At 36.0% G+C, this 21,473-nt stretch overlaps 1 protein-coding gene across 1 annotated transcript in view; it reads right to left on the bottom strand.

Moving 5' to 3' along the window:
- The window catches only part of SLCO1A2 (solute carrier organic anion transporter family member 1A2), a 50,653-nt gene that overhangs the window by 3,804 nt on the left and 25,376 nt on the right, over positions 1-21,473 (bottom strand). The window contains exons 8-13 of the mRNA XM_052640097.1: positions 19,731-19,895; positions 17,136-17,331; positions 13,397-13,559; positions 10,895-11,067; positions 3,155-3,219; positions 2,491-2,608 (exon numbers count right to left, since the gene is read on the bottom strand). Of these exons, the coding sequence (XP_052496057.1) occupies positions 2,491-2,608; positions 3,155-3,219; positions 10,895-11,067; positions 13,397-13,559; positions 17,136-17,331; positions 19,731-19,895 (880 nt within the window). The remainder of the gene's footprint in view (positions 1-2,490; positions 2,609-3,154; positions 3,220-10,894; positions 11,068-13,396; positions 13,560-17,135; positions 17,332-19,730; positions 19,896-21,473) is intronic.

The raw sequence follows: 21,473 nt of genomic DNA, 5'->3' as shown, positions 1-21,473 counted from the left end.
CTTTAGGGAATCTTCCCAACCCAGGGATTGAACCCAGGTCTCCCTCATTGTAGACAGACGCTTTACTGTCTGAGCCACAAGGGAAGTAGATACATTTTGATATCTGCAACTTAGTAAATATTTCCCAGAAGTTATTTTCAGTAGTTTTTATTCACCACCAGCAGTGTATGAGAGTTCCTGATGCTCACAATTTATGTTCTATGATTCTTCATTGTCTATAGTGTCTTTAATTACAAACAAGTTTTTAGTTTTATATGCAGTCGTCACATTTGCCCATTTCTTATTCTCTAGTTTGTGTTTTTATTTCAACCCAAACCCAAGGCAATAAGGATCATAAAGATATTAGGATCAATGGTTGTTGATAATCTATCGCTATTGGTCTAATCATATTTCTTTATAAGCCATATGTTTATTTCTCTGGGTTGTGCTTATGTTTTTTTCTTAATTTGAACATTTGTAATTTCACTTTGATATGTCTATTTAATTCATCCTACTAGGCATTTAAAGAGCACTTTTGATCTGAAAATGTATGTCTTTATTAAATTCTAGGAAATTCTAAGCCACTAATTCATTAGTTTATTTCTACTATTTCTTCTGCTCTCTGTTCTGAAATTTTCTGAGATATATCTTTTAATTTCTAATTGATCTTTAAAATTACTAAGGTGGTTCTTCTGTGTTTATGAGATCAAATCATTAATTTTCATTCCAGATAATTTCTACAATACCCACTTTCAGTTCACCAATTCTCATTTTAACTTATGTGGACTTGAAATTTATTATCTATTTAGAATTCCTTTTATTTCAATGCTATCCATTTAATCTCTAATATTTCCAAGAGTTCTTATTCATATTCTTATTTCTGCTCGAATTTTTTTTTGTTATTTCTTATTTATTTTAATGGGTATTATGCTATCATTTTATTATTTTTGATCCTATTGAGCTGGTTAAACATCTTATTTTAAAGTTTGTCAGACTCTTACATTAGAGTAAATTTAATCCGGAATGAAGTCATGTTTCAACTGGTAATTTATGTGCTTGCCATTTTTACTATTGGATTTATTCATGTATTTTAATGTTTTAGTTTACAAGCTCTTTTTGAGTATTTTGTTGTTTGTTTATTTTGGTTTTCTTTGCTTGCTTTGTTTCTGGTATTTACTCTTCCAAATCTGCTCTTTTCCCTTTGCTTTTCCCACTTCCTGGGTTCTTAGGCCTTTCCTAGTGTTTTTCATAGTGATTCTATAAATAATCACAGAGGGAGCAGATCATTTGATCTAGTTCTTGGGTGTATCTGTATCTATTCCCTCCTTAGTATCACAGCAATAATATGCAAAATATTTTTTAATCTATTTTACAATGAGATTTCTATTATTTTCCTATGGTTGCTGATAGTTGGGTTTTAAAAAATCACTCTATATCTATTAGATAATGCTTGCATAGTCAGATGGTTCAAATCTTCTATATCCTCATGAGTTTTTCACCTGTATTTTATATTTACTTCTTGTAAAAGTGTGTTGCAAATTTCTACTCTGTAGACGTCTGCTTGTAATTTTGTGAATTTTTGTTTTATATATTTGAAGTTATACTGATAGATTTATATGGATCCATGATTGTTATATATTTTTGGTGAAGTATTTCTTTTATTATTAAGGAATACCCTTTTTTTACTCTATGATTTTTCCTTATTTTAAATTCTGTTTGTCTTATAGTCAATATAACTGAGGAAAAGGGAACTGATGAAAACATGAATCTCATTCTGTCTGCTCTCTTCACAGTTCTTGACATATATATCCTTTTACTGATCAAGAGAAGACCTTAGACTCTTTTAAACAGTACCAAATCATTTTTTAGTAATTGAAAGAGTTGTCTTACTGCCCATAGTGAGCAATTAAGACAAATCTAGACAGAATTCAGGTCTCCAAATGGAAAAGAATCTGAAAATAAAGAGAAAAATGGAAGAGTTTTGTTCAAAAACAGGTTGATATTAGATGAAGTTTGTTCAAAATCAGATCTATATTTACAAAAAATAAGGCTTGAAGAAACATGAAGAATACTGTGTCAGTGAAATTTACTAAGGGAGAAAAAATATTTTAGAGATCAGAAATGGATGGCCAAAGGAAGTAAGGATTTAAGCTAGTAAAATGCTGGAATAATGTAGGATTAAACGAGAATACTTGAGAGTAATATAATTTAGATAGGTAGTTACTCCACAGACATGGCCTTCAATAATATACTGATTGCAACCAATTTAAGGAACAACCTTTTGAAAGCCACCTGTTCTTATATTTATCAAGTGCTTTGAAAATATTGAGGAAATAAAATGAATACGTAAATAAGAAATGGAGAGATAGTATCAGTACCTATTTTGTAAATAAAACCAAAAGTAGTCTAGTCTCTTGACAAAGAAAGTGTTAGACGTGTACTATGGTACCATGTACCATTTTATACATCATCTCTGCTTAGAAAGCAATTTTTTAAAATTACTATCTTTACCTGAAGCTGTTGGAATCATATATCCTGCATGCCCCTGACTCACCACACTTCAAAGTTCCCCAGTGTAAACATGTGTAGTCCACTAAAGCTCCAAAATATATAGGTGCAGGAATTCCAGCTACAATTAAAAGGGAGAAAGAAGAATCCATTAGCAAGATAAGAAGATATGTTGTTTTGTTTGAAAGTATTAAAATTTTCTCTATTTGTAGAACAGTTTAACAGAATATAAATCTACAGCTTTAAATTTTACTTTTAGAAACTAGAAGTTACTTTTAGAGTTAAGTTTCTAGGTTTAAAAAGGTAAGTAATTAGATGGATAAAGGCAAAATAAAAAATTATCAGTAGAGAAAAACACTGAATTAATGATTATTTATACTTTTTTCTGCAATATTTTGGGCAAACCACAAGCACATTTTATTTTAACAAAACATTGCCTCTTTGCTTTTCAAGTTTATTGATGAAAAGTAGAATGTCAGGTAGGTCTTTTTCAAGTAAAAGGAACAAGTTTTTCATTTCTTCTTGTTCTTTATTCTCATACTAATTACAAAGTGCTATTTACAAGCAGAAGGGATATTTGCTAAATTGTTACTCTGAGGGAGTGACTTCATTTACTCAGTATTCAATAGTGGTCTGATATGATATTGGGAAAAATAATTATTTTTACCAAATACTCGTGTGCAAAATGCATGTAATCCCACACCAAGAGATTTCTCTTCAGGCTTGACAAACCTAAAAAATTAATGAAGTCATAAATTTAAAAACTACCATAGTGTCTTAAAACAACTATTTGTATGCTAGTAACGCGTTGAGCATTAGCAAATTTTCTTGCATACTCAAGTCTTGGCTATTCAAGGCCTAATTATTCAGTTCATAAGTTTCACAGAAGCCCCACCTCTGGTCTTTGGCATTCTATCCATACTTTTTGTTCACTCATTTCTATCATAAAGTTATCAAAGAAGAAAACATTTCATATCAATTGATTTCTACCCCAGTATCCTCTTCTCAAAGTAGTTTGTGATTTTAATGGTTACACCTTTAGCCTCAAACCAAAGAAGAATGCAACCCTAAGTGTATTTAAATTATTTGTATTAACAAAATACAGAAAAGCCAAGGATTTACATAAGTAAATGTAAACAGAAAAGAAAACAAGAATAAAAGTTTTCCAAGGAAGGTGATTTTAAAAAATCCAAAGCAAACATATTTTAAGTGATTTGGTGTCTATTTAAAAGCTGCACAGTTTCATCCATTCTTTCCAAAAATTCCCCCACCTTTTCACCATTGCCTGAAATAATTCCTTAGGTAGAAATGTGTGTGTGTGTGTGTGTGTGTGTGTGTGTGCGTGTGTAATAAGTCACTCAGTCATGTTCAACTCTTTGGAACCCCTTGGACTGTAGCCTGCCAGGCTTCTCTGTCCATGGAATTTGCCAGGCAAGAATACCAACCCAAGGATCAAATCCAGGTCTCCTGCATTGCAGGCAGATTCTTTACCACTGCGCCACCTGGGAAGCCCTTATATGTAGAAATAAAGACTATCGTTTCTGGTGGCATTTTCTGTGCTCCACTCACTTTAGCATTAGCATGGCTTTCTGCTCAATGAAGTCACTTAGAGATTTCCTCTGTATTCCCTTCCCTTCTTTGACTAACCAAAGCTGAGAAAATGAAAGCAAATTTTTAAACAAAAGGACACAACACATTTAAGCAAAAACATCATATTATTGGTTCTTACCAATTATCATATTATCTTCTTAACTTGCTAATGGATTCTTCTTTGTCCCTTGTAAGTGTAGCTGGAATTCCTGCACCTAAATATTTTGGAGCTTTAGTGGACACCACATGTTTACAATAGGGAACTTAGAAATGTGGTGAGTCAGGGGCATGCACGATATATGATTCCACCAGCTGGCGAAATATGTTGATAGTAATTTTTAAAATTTGCTTTCTAAGTAGAGATGATGTATAGTTCATGATCTGAGTTGACTGTGGCTCAGATCATGAACTACTTATTGCCAAATTCAGACTTAAATTGAAGAAAGTGGGGAAAACCACCAGACCATTCAGATATGACCTAAATCAAATCCCTTATGATTATACAGCAGAAGTGAGAAATAGATTTAAGGTACTAGATCTGATAGACAGAGTGCCTGATGAACTATGGACGGAGGTTTGTGACATTGTACAGGAGACAGGGATCAAGACAATCCCCATGGAAAAGAAATGCAAAAAAGAAAAATGGCTGTCTGAGAAGGCTTTACAGATAGCTGTGAAAAGAAGAGAAGTGAAAAGCACAGGAGAAAAGGAAAGATATAAGCATCTGAATGCAGAGTTCCAAAGAATCGCAAGGAGAGATAAGAAAGCCTTCCTCAGAGATCAATGCAAAGAAATAGAGGAAAACAATAGAATGGGAAAGAGTAGAGAGCTCTTCAAGAAAATTAGAGATACCAAGGGAACATTTCATGCAAAGATGGGCTCGTAAAGGACAGAGATGTTATGGACCTAACAGAAGCAGAAGATATTGAGAAGAGGTGGCAAGAATGCACAGAAGAACTGTACAAAAAAGATCTTCATGACCCAGATAATCACAATGGTGTGATCACTCACCTAGAGCCAGACATCCTGGAATGTGAAGTCAGGTGGGCCTTAGGAAGCATCAGTACATCAGTAGAAACAAAGCGAGTGGGAGTGATGGAATTTCAGTTGAGCTATTTCAAATCCTAAAAGATGATGCTGTGAAAGTGCTGCACTCAATGTGGCAGCAAATTTGGTAAACTCAGCAGTGGCCACAGGACTGGAAAAGGTCAGTTTTCATTCCAATCCCAAAGAAAGGCAATGCCAAAGAACGCTCAAACTAACACACAATTGCACTCATCTCACAGGCTAGAAAAGTAATGCTCAAAATTCTCCAAGTCAGACTTCAACAGTGTGAACCATGAACTTCCAGATGTTCAAGGTGGTTTTAGAAAAGGCAGAGGAACCAGAGATCAAATTGCCAAAATCTGCTGGATCATTGAAAAAAGGAAGAGAGTTACAGGAAAACTCTGTATCTCTACTTTATCTCTGCTTATTGATTATGCCAAAGCCTTTGAATGTGTGGATCACAATAAACTGTGGAAAAGTCTGAAAGAGATGGGAATACCAGACCACCTGACCTGCCTCTTGAGAAATCTGTATGCAGATCAGGAAGCAACATTTAGAACTGGACATAGAAAAATAGACTGGTTTCAAATAGGGAAAGGAGTACGTCAAGGCTATACACTGTCACCCTGTATTTAACTTATATGCAGAGTACATCGTGAGAAACACTGGGCTGGATGAAACACTATCTGGAATCAAGACTGCAGGAAGAAATATCAATAACCTCAGATATGCAGATGACACCATCTTTACGGCAGAAAGTAAAGAAGAACTAAAGCACCTCTTGATGAAAGTGAAAGAGGAGAGTTAAAAAGTTGGCTTAAAACTCAACATTCAGAAAACTAAGATCATGGCATCCAGTCCCATCACTTCATGGCAAATAGATGGGGAAACAGTGGAAGCAGTGGCAGACTTTATTTTCTTGGGCTCCAAAATCACTGCAGATGGTGACTGCAGCCATGAAATCAAAGACACTTTCTCCTTGGAAGAAAAGCTATGACCAACCTAGACAGCATATTCAAAAGCAGAGGCGTTACTTTTCCAGCAAAGGTCCATCTAGTCAAGGCTATGGTTTTTCCAGTAGTCATGTATGGACATGAGAGTTGGACTCAAGCTGAGTGCCAAAGAATTGATCCTTTTGAACTGTCGTGTTAGAGAAGACTCTTGAGAGTCCCTTGGACAGCAAGGAGATCCAACCAGTCCATTCTAAAGGAGATCAGTCCTGAGTGTTCATTGGAAGGACTGATGCTGAATCTGAAACTCCAATACTTTGGTAGCTGACGCAAAGAGCTGACTCATTGGAAAAGACTCTGATGCTGGGAAAGATTGAAGGCAGGAGGAGAAGGTGACGACAGAGGATTAGATGGTCGGATGGCAGCACTGACTCAATGGACATGAGTTTGAGTAAACTCCGGGAATTGGTAATGGACAGGGAGGCCTGGCGTGCTGCAGTCCATGGGATCACAAAGAGTTGGACACGACTGAGTGACTGAACTGAACTGATGGGCATTTTCTTGGCATAAGTTTTTTACTACTTTGAAAAACTCTTCAGCACAATAGAGTGAGATACAGTTGACCAGTTCACACTCCAGCACAGATTATTTAGGCAATGTCAATGATTTTACTCAGAAGGAAGTAATAAAAGTCAGGAGACCTCACATGATCCTCTTGCTCCCATGGTTACTATTTAATATAGAAAATATGGTATTTAAATTTTACTGAAGAGTTTTTCTTTCTCCTCTACCTCTAACATACCACCTTATGATCTCACAAAAACATGAAATCCTTATAGCTAAGAAGTTACAAAACAGAAATAAAACTTCATAGAAAATATTAGCTGAGGTATAGCTAAAGCAATACTTGGAAGAAAATTCATCATTTTATATATATTAATCAAAATGAGCAAATTATGTAAGTATTAAACTCAAATAGTTATATATAGAACAACAGAAAAAAGACCCCCCAAAAATTTTAATAAATAAAATAAAAAGCAGAAATAGATGAAATAAAGAGCAACAAAACTAAAAATTGCTTCTTTAAACAAGAAATTAAAAGCAACCTCTGGCAACAATGATCAAGAAATAAAAATGCAATAAACAAAATACAGAAAAAATGGAAAATACTTCAGATATATCACAGAATATCCAATGATCAAAGAACATTATAAAGAGTTATGCAGTAACATCTGGTATAAGCATAAATGGAAAATGTAAATAGACACTATTAAATTGAAATGTTATAATGAAACATTCATGAAAATAATAACCAAGTATCACTGACCAAGTAAGCCCAAAGTACAAGTAGTTTTATGAGTGAGTTCATAAAACTTTCAACAAATAGATATTTAATGTAAGTAGTTCCAGAAATTGAAAAATAGAAAATTTATCAATTCATTTTGTGGGCCTAGAATGATTCCAAAACAAGCAAACAAACAAAAAGAATAGAAAATAACATTTATGTTTTACCAATCAACATAGATACAATAATTTTAAATAAATTATTATTTAAATGTGACTGTGGTTTTTCTTAGATGTCCAAACAGCTCAATGTAGAAAAATCTGTCACTTTTTTCACTACACTAAAAGTACTGAATTGGAAGATTATATGTAAATTTTTTCCTAGAGGAGGAAAAATAGTAGTTTGATACTGAGTTTATGATTAAAAACTCAGAAACTAGATGAAAATATATATACTAAAAATCTATAGCAAGCATCATATTTAATGGAAAAATTTTATATGGTTTCTATTAAAAGGATACTTGTTATCACCATTACAGTTTAACACAGTTTTGGAGGTCCAAGTTGATGCTATAAGAAAATTTTTTAAAATCTGAGATGTATAAGCTTTAGAAGCAAAGAGATAAAACTCTCCTTGAGTGCACATATTTCTATAAAGAACACCTAACAAAGTCAGCAAGTTATCAGAACAAATAAGAAAAATTGCTGGATAAATAATAAATGTTAAATAATCAACAGCATTTCTCTAAACCAACAATAACCAACTAGAAAATATAAGAGAAAATAGTACCATATTAAATTACAAATAAACCCATATCCATATACATATATGTATAACTGTACATGGTACCATTTTCTGTGTGTGTCTATGTATACATGTGTATGTGTAGTATCTATCCAGGAAATTTTAAATAAATGGAAAAATATTTCATGGTCACAAATATTTGTTGTCAGAGTTTCTTTAATTAATATATATAATCCATACAATCAAAATTCATATGTAAGTATAAAGATTCATGCATCAATAGCTAAGTCAGTCTGGGGGGAGAAAAAGGAAGAGTGAAGGTGAAAATGATGAACGGATAAGGAAGAGCTACCATATGAGACATGAACATATGCAGTGTCACTACTTAGAGAACAGACAAAAAACTCTGGAAGTGTGAAAACACCCTGTGTTATATAAAAACTTTAAATATTATAAAGATGTCACCATGAATCAATGGAAACAGGACTTCTTATTTGTGCTATGATGTTGGGAAAACGTTTGGATAAAAATAACATTGAATATCTCTCACCCTTTCACCACACATAAAGATAAACTTTTGATGATTTAAAGAACTAGGTAAAAGCTATGTAACTGGTAAGATAAAATTTAGGGGAATATTTTTATAAATTAGTAATATAAAAACCCTTTTGAAATGTGACTCCCCAATACCTAAACCCTAAGGCAAGTAAATTGTCAGATTTCAGTACAACAAAAGTTAGGATTGAATTTCACAAAAAAAGCTATGAAAAATTTTGAAGAAAAGATGAGAGATCAGAAGATAATTGTATCAAGTAAACAATATTAGATTAACATCTATAATTCACCAGAAAACTATAGGAATTATCATGAAAATGGACAAAAATAATGAATAAGCATCTTGAAGTAAAAGTACTAGTAGCTAGAAAAAAAGTTTAAGGAAATTCTTAAACTCATTGATTTAGGAAATCACATATTAAAACATCAGTGAGCTACCATCTAATACCCATTGAAATAGTAAAAGTCAGTAAGTTCAGTAATTCTAAATATTAGTGATGCTATGAAAGTGAAAATGAAAGTTGCTCAGTCATGTCCAACTCTTTGAGACTCTAATTCATGGAATTCTCCAGGCCAGAATACTGGAGTGGGTAGCCTTTCCCTTCTCCGAGGGATCTTCCCAACCCAGGGATCAAACCCAATTCTCCCGGATTGCTGGCGGATTCTTTACCAGCTGAGCCACAAGGGAAGCCCAAGTATACTGGAGTGGGTAGCCTATCCGCTCTCCAGGGGATCTTCCCAACCCAGAAATTGAACTGAGATCTCCTGCATTGCAGGCGGATTCTTTACCTACTGAGCTATGAGGAAAACCCAATGAAGAGGCATGAATTGATGGTATGAGGATAACTCATAAATAAAAGCAGTATTTGGTGAATTTATATTTGCATGTGCATTTTGAACCAAAACAAATTTGTAGCACCGTATTGTTTCTGTGCATATAAAACACAATACACAACAAACAGTATTTTACAAAGGAAAGCATGCATTTAAGACTGTATGTCTATTATATTAATGTGGATGCCTATGGTGGTAGGGAGTGGGAAATAATAGAACGAAGAAAGTAAAAATAAAGTAAAATAAAATAAGAGAAGAACCTTACCGCACCTAGGATGAACTATGAACTGAGAATCACAATCAATTTAACTCTTCTTCAAGAGGAAAAGAAACTATGGACCTTGTTTACTAGCTATGATTAAAACTGCTTATGAGACACAACGACGCCGTCATTGGAAAAGCCTGTGTGCTCACCCTAAGTTTACAGTCTAGCTCTCCAAGCCCCTAGCTTTGGTAAGCCCTTCAACATCTATGTGTCACAAGAGCCTCTTAAGACAGTTGAGCATTCATTGCTGTATCCACTTTTTTATTAAACAAAAGTAAGCCAGGAAGAACAACGCCAATACAGGACACTAACACATATACATGGAATTTAGAAAGATGGTAACGATACCCCTGTACGCGAGACAGCAAAAGAGACACAGATGTAAAGAACAGACTTTTGGACTCTGCGGGAGAGGGAGAGGGTGGGATGATGTGGGAGAATGGCATGGAAACATGTACACTATCATGTAAGAAACGAATCGCCAGTCTAGGTTCGATACAGGATACAGGATGCTTGGGGCTGGTGCACTGGGATGACCCAGAGAGATGATATGGGGAGAGAGGTGAGAGGGGGGTTCAGGGTTGGGAACTCATGTACACCTGTGGTGGATTCATGTCAATGTATGGCAAAACCAATACAGTATTGTAAAGTAAAAAAATAAAATTAAAAAAAAAAAAGAGCTCAGAAAGATCAATTCACCTGCCTTTGCCCTGTTGATAATAACTGGTGAAACTGGGACTTTCAACAGCTTTTAATTCCATTGTCCTAATACATCAGACTACAGGAAATGAACTATAAGCAACCACTCTTACCTAGGAAAAGGACCATTTCATATGGTTTACCCTAAAATATAAATGTGTCTCTTCTTGTGTTAAACCATGAGCGTCTGCTAATTTAACTCTAAGTAATAAGGCAGGAAAGATAGGGAGGGAAATACCAGCAGATGAACATTTAAATTTGCTAGCTTAAAATTGTTTGTAAAATTCAACAATGCTTATTTGGAAAATCTTAATAAATGGTATGATATATTAGAGCACCAAGTTCTTAGATACTGTGAGCTTCATGTGACTTTCTTAGAAAAAGCTTCCATACTAAGAAACCAGAAATAAATCCAAATAAAGAAAATAATTCTTATACCTCAGGAGAACCATATATCCAGGTATGGCAGATAAGGAAAATATGAAACTACTGAACATGGACAAGATTAAAAAGTACTGTAGCATCATGGAACAGTCCTTTCCTTTATCACATAGCCCAAGAACTGCAGATGAATTTCCTGGTGTTCGAATGCAGCTACAATTTTGGAACACCTGCCAAAAATAATATATTACCTTATGTAAGGAAGGAAACTCTTGAACACAAATCTTAAATATTTTCTTTTCCCAGTTAGATCAAGATAGACATTGTTTACTCCCTTTATTCTCATATCCTTTATGATCTCTCTGAGGATTATAGCATGTGACAAGACATAGAAGGGTGGTTTCCAAAAAATAGTACTTCTTTCTAATTTATTAAGTAAATTTGCAATAACTCAGCTGTCCTAAAATCATGCTTTTTACAAACACACACTATTTTAACATACGCTAAATATGACAAATAAAATTTGCTTCAGAATGCCCAATTGAAATATTTAGATACTTACTAATAAAAAAAGCTTTGTTTAAAATAAAGTTTATTTCACAAACAGAATAAAGTCAACCCTTTTTGAATTCTTACATTCCCAGGTTTTAATAAGAATCAAAATTTATATTTTATTTTGATCACCAACCAAGATTTTAAGTGACATTTTTAAAGCAATAAAACATGCCCAATTCCATCTTCTTAAAAACCTGTCAGGATGTAAAAAAACTCCAAAAGCACATGTGTATGTACAAAGAAAGGAAGAAAAAAGTAGCAAAACAATTGACTGGATAATTGAGATCAAAACTGCCAACTTTGTCCCAGTCGATAGTATTATTTGTCAATCTCAGTTCAGTTCAGTTCAGTCGCTCAGTCGTGTCTGACTCTTTGCAACCCCATGAATCGCAGCCCGCCAGGCCTCCCTGTCCATCACCAACTCCCGGAGTTCACTCAGACTCAGGTCATAGTTTTAAATGAAGTTAAGTAATCATGTCAATTGCTATGAAGCTAAAGATCAATGCTCAGGAATGCTAAAGCATTCAAATAAGATCTAGGAAGTAAAATGTAAACCAAGTGAGCATACACAGTCAGTCCCCTACACGCGAACCTTCAAGTTTTGAACTTTCAAAGATGTCAGTATGCGTTCACATATCCAATCATGTAAGTTAGTTCATGTGTCTGGCATACACTGTCACGTGTGTGTGTCGTCTACAAGTGGCTGTGTTTTTGTGTACTTTACTGTGAAAGCGAAAGTGAAAGTCGCTCAGTTGTGTCCGACTCTTGGCAACTCCATGGACTATACAGTGCATGGAATTCTCCAGGCCAGAATACTGGAGTGGGTAGCCTTTCCCTTCTCCAGGGGATCTTCCCAACCCAGGAATCGAACCCATGTCTCCCGCATTGCAGGCAGATTCTTTACCAGCTGAGCCACAAGGGAAGCTCAATACAATACAGTACAGTATGGAGTACAATAGTGCAGTATCTTTATTTCAAGCACAGGATGTTTGGAAGCAAGCGTAAGAGCAGCAATGATGTAGCTTGCACTGCTAAGAAGCACCAAGCAATAAAGGTGGAAACAAAAGTGAAAATAATTGAGAGAGTGGAGTGAGGTTTAAAGATGGTAGAACTCACTTGCTCTTATAATATTGAACTCCTTGCTGTGCAACACAAGGAGCTTACTAATAAAGACCTGATAGAACTAGAGGCCCAGAGGAAGGACAGAGATAAGAGGAAGAAATAACTGAGGAACTGAAAAGGTTCACAACACAGGGAAGGGCAAGGGCGTTTTCTTAATTTGAGGAGGCACTGTTAGTTTTTGAGGCATGGAACACAAATGTAGAACAGGGCAGTCTAGTGCTACTGTGTCATCTATGATGAGAAAGAAAGCGCTACTATCCAGGAGTCGCTGGATCAGTTTTTCAAGAGGGCAGATTACGTTGAATCCAGCAAGAAACAAGGACCTGTGCCACCACCATCAGGTGTGAGGGAAGGCGCAGCTTGCGCTCCGTCTCCTGTTGCTGACGAACCTTCAGTCTCCCATCTCCCACCTCCTCCCCCTCCTCCCATCAGCAGCTCTTCTTGATTGTTCACTCAATGCCAGCCCCTGAGTGCCAGCTCTTGTGCCGTACTACTGTACTTTTCAAGGTGTTGTACTGCAAGATTAAAAATGTTTATTTTGTGCGTCTGTTTTTTTTTTTTTATTTCTGTGAATGCATTATAAACCTATTACAGTACAGTATTACAGAGCCGATTGTGTTAGTTGGGTATCTAGGCTAAATCTGTTGGATTTACAAACAAATTGGCTTTCCAAACATGCTCTCAGAATGGAACGCATTTGTATGTAGCAGACTTACTATAGAAAGTAACATTTTTTTCACAAAAGTTTCTAATTTGGTTCTGAGGAAAGACTTTAATTTTACTTTTGTCAAATATGGACCGAGTTCATAGCTGGAGTGTACCAATGCAGTGCATAAGACAAAAGTTCTGTTTAAAAAAAAAAAGGCCGATAGGATATTTTACCATTTTTCTTCCTGTGCCAGAGGATATCTCACAACCAGCAAGACAAGCTGACATGTATGACAAGCCATTGTCTCCACACACAGGGTCCCATACTTTAGTTGGACAGTTACAATCCATGTTGCAGTCAGCAAGAAAATTTTTCACATGTAAATTTTGATGTATTCTGAAATGATTTAAAATAATGCCATAGATATTGAAAGAATATTAGAGCTTTTTCTTTTTACCTCAATTTACAAGTATATTTCTTCTGCCCCCCAAAATAGAAACAGAAATCTTTCAACTGTCAATATATGGCCTGGATATCATAACTCTGGCCTAACAGATACCTTGCTTTGGTGACCATAGCTACTTTTTCAATTATTTCTTTCAAGTAAATAAAAGCCAGTAAACAAGCATTAATTAAAAACTTACTATACAGAAAATATTTTTCCAGGTATTAATCAGAACTCAAAAGTGAAGATAAATAAATCCCTGTGTTTGGTCCTTGCATGCATGCTAAGTTGCTTCAGTCATGTTTGAATCTGTGTGACTCTATGGACTATAGCTCACAAGGCTCCTCTCTGTCCGTGGGATTCTCCAGGCAGGAATACTGAAGTGGGTTGCCATGCCCTCCTCCAGGGATCAAACCCATGTCTCTAACATCTCCTGCATTGGCAGGTGGGTTCTTTACCACTGGAGCCACCTCCATATGGTGGCAAAATAACAAGAAAGATTATTGCTTTATAAAAGCAATCTCAAGGGCGCAAAATCTGTAAGTGCAATTTATAATGCAGATAATACATTTAGCTCCAGAAATGTAACTATTTGAGTAAACAAATACAGTCTTCTACTAAAAAAAAACTGTTCAGTGATCATCAAGAAGATCAATTCGCAGCTACCCTTAAACAGACACTACTGTGTAAATCCCAGAACCCAGCAGTGAGACCAAATCACCCTCTGAACCACAGAGACCAAGAATGATGACCTCAGAAGGATAACAGGAGCAGTAAAACTCTGACTGGATGGCTCCTCCCCCAGGTTAGCACACCACGTCAAGAGAGCTCCCCTCTGCTTATGGTTTCTCTAGTGCAAAAAGAGAGCCCAATGCCCCCAGATTGTGGAAAGCTTCCCAGGAGGCCCACTCAGGGATCACTGGGGAAATCTGCAGAGTCTGACCCTGAGAATATATAATGTATCAAATCATCAGATCATACCTGATGGTTTTTATTGTTTATGTCTTAATAAAATCAGGGGGAAAGGTCATAACACAGAGAAAGACAAATATTATATGATATAACTTATATGTGGAATTTTAAAAAAAGTGATACAAATGAACTTATTTATAAAAACAGAAACAGACTCACAGACATAGGAAACAAATTTATGGTTACCAAAGTGGAAGGAGAGGAGGGATAAAATTAGAAGTTTGGGATTAACTGATATATACTATGAAAATAAATGGAATTACATAAAAAACAGTTTATGTAAAACAAATAAGAACCTACTATATATCATTGGGAACTATATTCAATATCTTGTAATAACTTATAATGGGAAAGAATCTGAAAAATGTGTGTGTGTGTGTGTGTGTGTGTGTAACTGAATCACTTTGCTGTACACCTGAAATTAACACATTGTACATCAACTATATTTCAATTTAAAAAGAGGGCTTCCCTGGTAGGTCAGTTGGTAAAGAATCTGCCTGCAATGCAGGAGAACCCAGTTCAGTTCTTGGGTCAGGAAGAACTACTGGAGAAGGGATAGGCTACCTACCCACTCCAGTATTCTTGAGCTTCCCTAGTGACTCAGCTGGTAAAGAATCTATCTGCAATGTGAGAGAACTCGGTCAAATCTCTGGGTTGTGAAGACCCCCTGGAGAAGGGAACAACCACCCACTTCAATATTCTAGCCTGGAGAAGTCCTTGGACTATATAGTCCATGTGGTCACAAAGAGTTGGACCCAACTGCACGACTTGCACTTTCTTTAAATTTAAAAACAGATCTAAAAGTCTAATTACAATAGTTTTCTTGTGCTTAATGTAAAATGATAAAAAGAACCCTAGCATGGGAGTCTAGAAACTGAATTAAAGTCCTGGCTTACGGCTAGACTATGCCTTTTTGTACATTTGCTCTGGGAATCAGGATAATTGTACATAGATTACATAGATTTGTAATACTTGTACATAGATTAAGATTTTCAGTTCAGTTCAGTTCATTTCAGTTGCTCAGTCGTGTCCAACTCTCTGTGACCCCATGGACTGCAGCACATCAGCCCCCTCTGTCCAACACCAACTCCCAGAGTTTACTCAAGCTCATGTCCATTGTGTCGGTGATGCCATCCAACCATCTCATCCTCTGTCATCCCTTCTCCTCCTGCTTTCAATCTTTCCTAGCATCAGGGTCTTTTCCACTGAGTCAGTTCTTCACATCAGGTGGCCAAAGTATCAGAGTTTCAGCTTCAGCATCAATCTTTCCAATGAATATTTGAAGTGATTTCCTTTAGAATGGACTGGTTGGATCTCCATGCTGTCCAAGGGATTCTCAAGAGTCTTCAACACCACAGTTTAAAAGCATCAATTCTTTGGCACTCAGCTTTCTTTATAGTCCAACTCTCACTTCCATACATGACAACTAGAAAAACCATAGCTTTGACTAGATGGGCCTTTGTTGCCAAAGTAATGTCTCTGCTTTTCAATACGCTGTCTAAGTTGGTCATAGCTTTTCTTCCAAGGAACAAGCATCTTTTAATTTCATGGCTGCACCCATGAAATTAATGCAATCACCCATCATCTTCAGTGATTTTGGAGCCCCCAAAAATAAACTCTGTCACTGTGTCCACTGTTTCCCCATCTATTTGCTATGAAGTGATGGGACTGGATGCCATGATCTTAGTTTTTTGAATATTGAGTTTTAAGCCAATTTGCACTCTCCTCTTTCACATTCATCAGAAGGCTCTTTAGTTCTTTTTCACTTTATGCCATAAGAGTGGTGTAATCTGCATATCTGAGGTTATTGATATTTCTCCCTACAATCTTGATTCCAGCTTGTGCTTCATCCACCCCGGCATTTTGCATGATATACTCTGATTATAGTTGCATGACGTAATCTGATAAATACTCATATTATGTATTTGATATGATTCTAATTATATAGTCCTTGATCATTTTAAAGGAGCCATTTTATGATGCTCCTAATTTCATCTTAACTAATTACTCCTTTATCCTAGATATGTCCTACAAATGAATTTTTTAAATTCACATCAATATGCAAAATCTTCCTGTGAACCCATGTATCCCTCAAAATGTGAATCTAAAACCATTCAATGATATAGATATATATTAAAATAAAATATATAAATTTATAAAAGCGTAGCTATACATATGTTAGGATTCAGTTAAGCTAAATTTAAGCCCATCAAGGAAAGATATAAAGGTGATTGAGATTATATATATGTGTATATATATACATAGTCAACTCTTAATTTTACCTATTTATGGTTGTATGAAATGTATGCATAACACATCTTAATACAACCGAAAACCATAGGTAGTTTCTTCATTTTACTATCTACTAGGACATCACAAAGACACATAAACACAATCATAGACTCACTAACTCTGTGATATATTCCCAACCTTTTTAAATAAGATGGAGAAAGACCACAAATGAACTCCAATAGGCAACTAATCTGGTCATGGATAATCATTGTGGAAAATATTAACAGTTGAAAGAGTATAATATTCATTAGAAAATAACATACCCTTCATAAGACGTGGTTATGCCAGCAACTGAAGAACTATCACAGATCATGAAAAAACACAAAAAATGGAGAAGATACTCAGTAAAAGATAACCAACATCCTATGTGGGCAGCTTGTACGACAGTAATCTTGAACTTCTTCATAAATAAACCGCCAACTATATAGCCAATGCATATTGGAGGGAAGTTATAAATACCTATAAATGCAATTAGAATATTATATACAAAGTGACATAGCGAAGGAACAAATATTATAACACACTGATCTACTATGTCTTACATTAAAAATCATTTAGGTCCAACTCATAGTGAAGAAGTTTAATTTAAACTTATCCCCTCTTAGTTACATATTACATACAGAGAGATTTTAAAATGCCTCACAACATCAAAGTAATTTTGGAAGACTGTTATCATTATCATGTATTTAATTAATAGCAGAAGTATGTAAATTTCTTGTCTGAGTTATGTTCTATATCTTTTTTCTTAGGATGCAGGTAGAAGTGACAAGTCAAAGTCAACCAGCCATTTATTACTTTCTGTTTTTTGGGTGGGATTATATATATAATGATTTGTATGTAATGTATATTGTTAAATCATAAATAGTAATAGTAAATCATAAATAGTATGATTTATATGATTCTACAGCTATTTTATTCCCACTCTGATTCTTGAGAACTTGACTCAGCTCAAGGTATTTTAAAGGTATTTTGCTGAGCCTGTAATTGTCAAGTGTCTTTACATTCCATGCCTTACTGCTACTGACTAGCACTCTCCTTCCCCTAATCCCCTAATAAAGGAAAGAAAAAAGCGGGCAAAGACAGCCCTAGGTTGCATCCTTATAATACCAGGGTCTGTCTACTGAATCACATTCTTGGAAGAGCTTAATATCCATTCTTGAGTCCCATACCAGAGAGTCCAATTTAGTATAACTGAGATGAGTCCTAGGTACATGGACTTTTAACACCGTAAATGATGTGGATACATGTAATCTGGAAATTTTCCTTTCGAAACAGCAAAAAAAAAAATCTCAGAAAAAACTCAAGGTGGAGTAGAACTATGGAGTTGAGAAATAGACTGCTTCCTGCCATATCAGTAAATAAAGGACAGCACAGTCATCAGCAATGGCAGCCACCACAGACAGCGAGCAGGTAAGCCCTGAAGGAACTCAGGAAAGAAAAAATACATGATATCTAGCAGCCATCAGACTGCAGCCACTCCCTATGGTGAGCCCGGAGGATGTGAAACTCAGCATGTTAAAACACCCGAAACTGGCCCCAGATAGCTGAGATGCATTTCAAAGGAATGATTTCAGTGAGCCCAGGCTCTTGTATCTTTCCATAGATAGAAAAGTGCTAAATTCCTTAACTTGCCATATCTGGTTTCTTTTAATTAGCAATCATCTTTTGATGTTCTGACTACCTGCCCTTTGTTGTAAAACTTTATAGCATAGCTCCTCACCCCCTTATCTCTTAGCAGCAGTTCTCTCAGGGGGTTACTTGAAATGCTATTTCCCTGGCTAAAAGTCCTAAAAATTTCTCCTGAATAAACCATAACTTTCAGCTTTTAGGTTGTGAATATTTTTTAAATCCACAAAGATTAGTGTGGTAGCAGGAAAATCAGAATATATGTGCTGCAGAGATATCTCAAAATTCCAGAAGAGGGTCTTCCCTGGTGGCTCAGTGGTAAAGAATCTGCCTGCTGATGCAGGAGACATGGGTTATATCCTGGAGGATCCCACACGCCATGGGGCAACTAAACCTTGGTGCCACAAATACTGAGCCTGTGCTCTAGAGCATGGGAGCTGCAACTACTGAGCCCACGTGCTTTTCGACTAAATGAAGCCCACACACTTTAGAGCCCCTGCTCCTCAACTAGACAGTAGCCCCTACTCACCACAACTAGAAAAAGCTAGGACATAGCCACAAAGATCCAGCACAGGCAAAAATGCTTAAATAAATAAATAAAATCAGAGGAGCTGAGGAGCTAGGTTAGAAACCATGGAATTAATGGATTGGAGCCAGAAAAGCAAAATCTGGGAGTGAAATACAACTCCTGATCAGTTAACTGTCTTACTTTTTACATGAACAAATTACCAGTGTGAAACTTTTATCCCCCGTGCATTCCCCAAGATTTCTACAAACATTCCAAATTTGCATTCTGACTAGGGAAAAACCCAAGTGTGTTAGTCACTCAGTTATGCCCAACTCTGTGATCTCATGGACTGTAGCCCACCAGGCTCCTCTGTCCATAGAATTCTCCAGGCAAGAATACTGGAGTGGATTGCTATTTCCTTTTCCAGGGGATCTTCTCAACCCAGAGACTGAACCTGGGTCTCCTGCATTGTGGGCAGATTCTTTACCTTCTGAGTAGCCAGGGAAGCCCAGAGAAAGACCCAAAGAGAAAAACAAAACAGAATTCTATGCCTACTTCCCTTCCCTACCCTCTCATGATTTCCCTGGAGGCAGAAGGGGGAGAGTACCAGAGGCAAAAATATCCTAACATTTCAATTGAGGAGTTTCCTAGATTCATCATCACACTGTTCAGCATTTCATGGGGGAAAAAAGTGGGCTACTAATACAGAGAAAAACAAACATACCAAGGAGAAAGATTGCCTCTGAAGCTGATTTTCCATAGTGCTGTTCCATATATTTAGGCATGAAGGAAATCATACTGACAAATGCATTGAACTGCAGCACACTTATCAGTATGAAAAGCATGTAAATTGGGTTGCATAAAAGACTTTTCATGAAGGGTAAAAAATCTGAAAGGAAAGAATGACAAAGGTGTCAAACTAACTTGGTTTGCATTTTACGACTGACTTTTTCTGAAATATCAACCTCCCCTCTAAATTCTGTTTTCCTGTTTTGTAATGCACATTTATACAAAAGGATTGATTTTATTCTTCTTACCCTTTGAAAGGTAAAGTTGTATCATTGTTTTGGTAGCTTCTGCAAGTCAGTGAGCCTGCTGACTGGACAAGGATCAGAACACTATCATTTACCTTCACTAAGTTACTATCGCGCCTTCAGGAAAAAGCATATGAGTAAAATATTGCTCGAGTTCACACCATTTCCTTTTTTATCCTTCTTTTTTCCTCTACTACTATCCTCTCTTCTCTAGATATCATCATGAGAGATATATCATGAGAGATACTTGTTCTCTTGTTCTGTTCTCTGAAGTCAGGAAGGAAATTAATTCGATAGAGAGGTATCACAATTGATATTATCATTCCTGAGTATTTAAAATGAAGATACATGTGGAAATTCACAGCATAAAAATTTTCTTAAGTACTAGGTTCTCTGCTTCTGCAATACAATTTTGATGGTTCTGCTTATGGTTCACACATAATCTCTTAAAATAGGTCTCATGCCTGAGACTCTGATTCATTTGGTATATACTAAGAATATACCATGCAAATCATTTGGTATATACATTTAAGATACATTGTACATACTGTGTAAATGCTTTAACCAAAACATTTTCCTGTTTGTATGGACTAAGAAAGCTCAGAGTCAAATTTGCGACCTAGCTCTGGCAAAGATTCTGGGTCATGCTGCCTGCATTTGGGGTCAAAGTGTCACTCATGGTTTCTTTTTACTTCTATCTTCACATTCTTCATCTTAATTTCCTTACTTATCATATACTATCTTAGTTTGCTTCATAGACTGCCTAATAATCATTCTAGAACAAAGTATCAATAAATAATCGGGAAGAGAAGGAAAGAATCTAGTTGTAGGATTCATATTTATAAATAAAGTCATGGCCGGGAGAAACTTGTGTCAGAGCTCTTTGAAGCTTCTTAAGTTACCCGTGTTTGTTGACATTCTGTTCTAATAGATGAGTCTCCGTAATTTCTATTCATTTTCTAGATTTCTTATACTGAGTTAAGCCCTTGTTATCCTTTCCTCTATCAAATATAGAGAATTACATGACCTGACACTTTTCTTTTTCTGCCTTAGCTTCCAAGAAGCTCACAGACAAGCTAGTATTTTTGTTTCAGAACTATATAGTACTTATTTTGATTAGCGGGTATCTTTCCTCTTTTTTTCCTTGGTTTGAATTTCTTTTTTAATTAGATCTATGCTCTCTATAGGAGAAGGCAATGGTAACTGACTCCAGTACTCTTGCCTGGAAAATCTCATGGACAGAGGAGCCTGGTAGGCTGCAGTCCATGGGGTTGCAAAGAGTCAGACATGACTGAGCGATTTCACTTTCACTTTTCACTTTCATGCATTGGAAAAGGAAATGGCAACCCACTCCAGTGTTCTTGCTTGAGGAATCCCAGGGACAGGGGAGCCTGGTGAGCTGCCATCTATGGGGTTGCACAAAGTCGGACATG

This window comes from Budorcas taxicolor, chromosome 5 (assembly GCF_023091745.1).
Source record: "Budorcas taxicolor isolate Tak-1 chromosome 5, Takin1.1, whole genome shotgun sequence".
NCBI lineage: Eukaryota > Metazoa > Chordata > Mammalia > Artiodactyla > Bovidae > Budorcas > Budorcas taxicolor.
This window is presented reverse-complemented; position numbering and strand designations above follow the sequence as displayed.